Source organism: Ursus americanus, chromosome 34 (genome assembly GCF_024610735.1).
Source record: "Ursus americanus isolate L20-20 chromosome 34, mUrsAme1.1.p, whole genome shotgun sequence".
NCBI lineage: Eukaryota > Metazoa > Chordata > Mammalia > Carnivora > Ursidae > Ursus > Ursus americanus.
Genome location: NC_142160.1, coordinates 28,923,838 through 28,929,801, shown reverse-complemented (window position 1 = coordinate 28,929,801; position 5,964 = coordinate 28,923,838). Strand labels below are relative to the sequence as shown.

General features: G+C 48.4%; 1 protein-coding gene across 1 annotated transcript; it reads right to left on the bottom strand.

Annotated features, from left to right (window-relative positions):
* Positions 1-1,387: 1,387 nt before the first annotated feature.
* LOC123781441 (spermatogenesis-associated protein 31A3-like) lies at positions 1,388-5,128 on the bottom strand. Its single transcript, XM_045780920.2, has one exon. The coding sequence runs from the start codon at positions 5,111-5,113 to the stop codon at positions 1,388-1,390; it is 3,726 nt and encodes a 1,241-aa protein (XP_045636876.2). The 5' UTR covers positions 5,114-5,128.
* Positions 5,129-5,964: the final 836 nt, after the last annotated feature.

Below are 5,964 nucleotides of genomic sequence, written 5' to 3'. Positions count from 1 at the left end.
TAAGGAAGAACTGGGAGCCAGACATGACTGCAGGCCAGTTTCTGGGTCTTTTAAGTCCCCACCTCTTCTTGAGAAGCAGTCCTTGGGCCATGTGTTTAAGTAAAGGTCAATAGACTGGGAGTCACATCCCAAGTTTCCCTAGTCCTAGCTTTGTCGCCTATTATTAAGTCATCCATTCTAGAATTCAAGAGGTGATAATGTGTAAGTTTATTAAATTTATTATTAAGAGATTAACCTTCCCTGATTTGCTTTACTTCTACAAGTTGGACCATCTGTTTTGGACATAAAGCTGGCTTCTCTAGGTGTGTGATCTTAGAGCTGGAGCAGGGTGGAGACCCTGATGGGGTATCATGAACCACTGGGCCCTTAACTTTTTCTTTCCTCCAGGCCTGTAGATGGGATATCAGGGGGCTCTTCATTCACTGCACATTTATGGGCACCATGTGCCACTTTGCCTTCTTATTTGGATCCAACTTTTTCAATTTGTCTCCCACATCCCATTCTAAGTTCAAGTGTTCAACCATCAGATAGTTACTACACACAGGTATACTCCTGTTCCATTGATCCAGAACTCTTCCTCTGGGGTTAACATAGAAGGAAAGTATGTGACTCTTGAATATTCATTTAGGTAGAGGTGAATACAACCCTCAGCAACCCCCTGCTGTTCCCCCACTTTCACACACACAGAGCTGGAAGTGCCATCCCCATCACTAGAAGTTTAGGAAAGGCAGGGGTGGAAGAGGGTGACACTGTACATTTCATTAAAGCTAAGCTAAGAGGGTTTCATAGGGCCTATCTCAACCCCAGCTCTTCATGAGAGAGAGAAGGGGTTCTCAAGGGCAAGTAGCATCTATTCTTCACCAAGAGATCTGGGAAAAGATTTCTTCTGCTTCTGAACTTAAGGCCCAGCACCCTCTTCAAAACTTTGACCCACTTGGTTCTGACACTTCCTGGAGCCTGAGTGGGAATGTCCAGCCTTGTGATGCCTCTGTGAACTTAACCCCAACAGCTGTAGAGCGGAAGCGGGAGAAAGACAAGTTCAACCAGATTTGGGGGTAAGGTCTTCATAGGTATTTCTCATCTTTTTAGAGTAGTTTTTATTTGTATAATGACAGTATCATGAAAACAATGAAAAGATTCAGGATAAGGAGCAAGCCTACAATGCCCACTGCCAAACACCCTCCAAGCCCCTCCCTTCTAGAACTCAAAGCATATACCAAGCATAGCACAAACAAAAGCAATCATACTATCCTTTTATGGGGGGAAAACATATATATTGGGGAATATTAAGTATTTGGATGTGCTAAAGAGAAAAAGTTTTCTCCACATGGACTAATTTTTTTTCTTGGAGACATGTTTTCCTACTAGGAAAGACTAAAGAAGCATTTTATGGTTGATTAGACAAGATCCCTCCCTGAAGAAGACAGTGCCGTGGGCAGTGTTGATGGTGGCCTGGGACACCTGGCATCTTTGGCCCATACTGGCAGGGACCGACTGGAGACAAAGTCTTCTTGGGAGGAGGGGATGGGAGATGTTTCAGGCCCAGCTGCTCATCCTTGAATCTTACACTTTTCAAGGACTGTCGATGTCTGACCTGCCTTTCCCTGGTAGAGCTACTCTGGTCCTTGGAGGTGGCTTGGTGACTGTGGGCTGTATAACTCATTATTCTCCCTTGCTCAGGGTAGAAGGGAAGTCTGTGGTAACAAAAACACCCACGTACTGGTGCTTGGAGTTCCTGTTTGTGCTCGTTTAACTTTGTGGCATGAAGTCCATGGTGAATTGCCATTTTCTCCTCTAGAATCTGTCCAACAGTTGTCATGAGTGCCTGAGCCTCAGGAGTCTCACTGGCCATAACTGATCTGCTTTTGACTGGTCCTTGGCTCTGGGCAGAGGCTATTATAGGTTTACATTTTTGTAGAACATTCTGACCTTTGACTTTTTTATTGGGGAAAATCCATTGAAAAAAGCGCCTCATCCTTTTTTTGAAGAGGCTTTCGGGAGAACCCTGTTTCTTCTCTGGCAGGAGCTGGATGTATCTGCGCCTAACAGAATCTACTGTTCCCCCAACTGGGACAGGGTGACTCATACACTCAGCTTGAGAGGTCCTCAATTCCTCAAACTGTTCTTCATTCCTTCCTGAGTTGAGCCTCTTATAGTCCTCTCTCTTATAAATAGGGACAGTCATCTTGCTCTGGCCCTTCCATGAGTCCTGAAGTTTAGAGATCATGGGCTCTTGCTGCCTTAGACAGCTCCTTTGGTCTGCTGTGAAGCCATATAGCATCTGGGAAGCTACCTTGTCTCCAGTAGGCACTCTCTGGGGATGACAGTGCAGCACCGGAGAAGCCAAGTTGTCTGCAGCAAGGAGCATGTGTGCAGAACTGCTTTGAGGCTTGTTCTCTGACGTTGTCTTCATTTTGGACTTAAATTCACCAACCTCTGCATTAAGGCATGACTCTCCAGGATCTTGGAAAACAGACATTCTAGAAAGTTTTTTATTGGTCTCTAAACTCCCCATATTGTTTCCCAACCACATTGGTTCCACTGCCTCCCTGTCCTTTTCAGCACTAAAACATGGGGATCCTAAGTTCATCTCCAGCATTGCTACCTTATGGCAGCGGTCTTGTGAGGCCCAATCTGCACTCTCCTCTCTTGGCTTATTCCTGGCCATTGCTGAACTGGGACTCAACTCTAGGCTGCTCTTCTCAATGCATTCCGCAGAACCACTCTGCCGAGTTTTGCCCATGAAGTTGGGTGTGGGGGACTGAGGAAGTGGCCTGTCCTCCTGTCCAATCAGAGAGGCTTTTAAGGGCCCCTGGTTGTCACCAGATGGAGTCCTTCCCAGTGCCCTCTGGAATTCCTTATACACAGATGAAGGAGCAAAGAGAGGCCTTTCCAGGGTGGAAACTGACTCTTCTGTTTTTACCTTCTTTCCCAGACATGCCTGAGGAGGTTTTCCCAGGAATTCAGCAAACTTGACTGTTGAGGGGGCCCCAGACACACAGGTGGCTGAGGGGGTAGAGGCAAACTGCAAAATGGGCAAGGGTTGAACTTTTTTCAACTTAAAGAGATTTATGAGTTTGAGAACCTTGAGGGGTAGACCCCACTTGTGCCTCACCCAAAACCTTATAATATGTGCTTCTAGCACTTCTTGAATGTCTGGATTGAGGAAGAAAACCCTGTGGGAGGTGTTCACATATGGTTCCCAAACCTTCAAGATTCCTAGGTTTCTGATTTCCATGTCAGTGTTGGACTTGGGAAAAGCGTGGTTTATAGCAAGACAGGATTGGTGCACATTCACAGGCACACACTCACTGATCTGCCCCGACTTCCTGCCCAAATGGCCTTTCAAGATGTTTTCTAGATTCTTATCTAAGCTCCTTAGTAAATCACTTCCTGAGTCACTCTTTGACAGTCCCAAGTCACTTTCTGACTCCTCAGAGCCCACTCCCTGAAATCTCACTAGGGAATTCTCTGAGGCCCTAGAGAGATCTTTTGGGACCTTCCCCAAAATATACCCCAGGCCTTTGCCCTTGCCCTGGCTTAGTTGGAACTCCACTTTCTGTGCACCCTTGCTGCTTTTACCTGCAAATGCAGAGGGCCGTGAGGGTCCATGCTTACCCTTTGCCCGACATGTCCCTGGTAATTCACCCTGAAGCTGCCCTAGTTCCAGAGACTCTTGGATCTTACGGGGCAGCTCCCAACGGTGTTGAATGAGCCACTTTTGTAGGTGTTGCTCCAGTTGCTTACGGAGCTCAGGACTGATTGGAAAATTGTCAGGAAGGATGGAGACCACCCAGCTGTCCTCAGGAAGGTTGGATGTGAAAACACTAAAGACTTCTTGAGATCTTTTGGTTACAGAGGATAAAGCCCCACTTTCTAGTTGTTCCTGCAACAAAGGCCATTCTGGATGTTGAATCTCAGTTGGAATGAGAAATTGTGACTTATCCTGTGCTGTAGGGCAAGATATTTGACAGGCCCTAATCTGGGATGAGGAAGAAGGTGATAGGATTGGAAGAGAGGATTGGAAATGATCCTGGGTCAGGATCTGAGCCAGAGGTGGGGGTTGGAATTGAGGTATGGTTGAAATCAAGGGTTGAGATTGGAACTGCAGTTGGGACAGGGGCTTGGACTGGGAAAGCAGTGGAGATAGTTTAGCCTGCAGTTGAACTGGGCAGGCACTTGGGATTCCATTGAATAAGAAAGAAGGAGACTGTAGTGCTGAAGAGCTCTCAGAAATCCAGGCAGTAGCCACCAGAGATTCACTGTGTAGAGTGGGGAGACCCCAAAAAAGCTGGTTATATTTCTGCTGTAGATGGTGCCCCAAAACCTTAGGATATGAGAGCTGCTGAGGACCAGGCAACTGCTCTGGTTTGCCTTTTGTGCTCCAGAAGTGTTGGGAGCTTGTGGTTTTCTGCTCAGCACCCAGTGATTTCAACATATTCCCCAAAGAATTCAGGTTGTAGTCTGGGCTCATTTGTTTTGGATATGATCCATCTTTTTCTTTTTCTTTCCAAATGTTGATCTTGACTCCCTTTGTGACTTGAATCTCCAGGAACTTCTGGTCATCAGAGCTGAGCAAAGAGGGGCTAGTAACTCCTACTTGTCTGTCAGTAGGGCTTCCCCAGAATGAGGCCTCTGGGGAGTGGTGGGAAAGGTGTTCTTGCTGAGACTCATAATTTGATGAGGTTGAGAGGCACAAGGCTTTGGCAGCAGTGTGCCACCAGGACAGGGCTGAAATGGGACAGCTTGAGTGGCCAAGGCCTGAGGTGGCTGGGATAGGAGAAGCTGACCATGGGGTATGAGATGACCTCTGTGTAATGGTGCCCAGTGGGAGTGCCATTGAGTCACACTGAGGAAGAGTCAGAATGGAGTCTGGAGGTTGTGGAGCAGAAGAGGCTGTGAGAGGTGGAGGGCAGGCCTCTGAATTAAGGGGACATGGAGGGGGAGGGGAAAGAGCAAGTGGCTGTGGTAAAAGGCTGCCTAGGGGAAGAAAAGGCTCTGGTGGCCAAGAGGCACTCAGGGATGAGTGGGAGTGAACAGAAACTGAAGAGGTCTTTGGGCTAAGAAGTAGAGGACGCTGAGTCAGAGGAACTGGGGTAGCCAGCAAGGACATGGCAGGAGTAGCAGCATCCACAGGCTCCCCGCATGGCTGGTGGGCTCCAGCAGGCGCTGATTTGTACACCTCACCCGGGGGATCTTGACATAAGAGCTGATGAAAGCCACCCTTGTCAGGGAGCCTCCCCAGGCAGCTGCAGAGACAGGAGGCACAAGCTGCAGCTAGAAGCTGACAGGGCAAGGAGGGCAGGGCAGGTTGGGCGGAGGTAAACGCCTGAGACCCACAGCCCTCCACAGCCTCCATGCTGACTTCACACTGTCCCTGCTATTCCTAACCCCAGAGCTTTAGCCACACCTTGTTCCTGCGGTTCCCCCTCCCAGGGCTCCCTGTGGCTCCAGGGTCACATCATAGGCTCCCAGACGTAGGTGGGTCAAGGAGAAGGGGAAAGATTCTTTACCTTTGCAAAAGTGAAATCAGGCTGCGAGCTCCCTCCAGTTCTTTCAGGCAATTTCTGCAAGCTGGAAATCAGGAAACTGGGTTACGGTGGTGAAAATAAGGGCTTGAGGGTCTTACAGAAGGCTGAGTGCAATGTCCCTTTAGGGGGAGACTGTTGGGTGATTAGACTATGGAGCCCAAGCATCAGTGCTCAAAGCCATATGATTCCTCACAGTGATGGGAAGGCCTATGATGGCCTATGACAAAGCACTCTCCCATCCATCACCCCCTGGAGCCCTCACAACTGCCTAGTTGGAGAGAAAGGATAGGGGTCACAAAGAAATCTGAGCAAAGTTAAACCACTTATCTACAGTTGGACCTGGAGGTTCCACCTCTTAATCCAGGCATTACTGGTCCACTGCAGCCCACACGTCCTTGCCAGCCAACACCCATTTCAGCCCCTATCAGCTTCT

What these genes read in the sequence shown, in the direction of transcription:
- LOC123781441 (XM_045780920.2), bottom strand. Translation starts at nt 5,113, where the DNA reads ATGTCCTTGCTGGCTACCCCAGTTCCTCTGACTCAGCGTCCTCTACTT.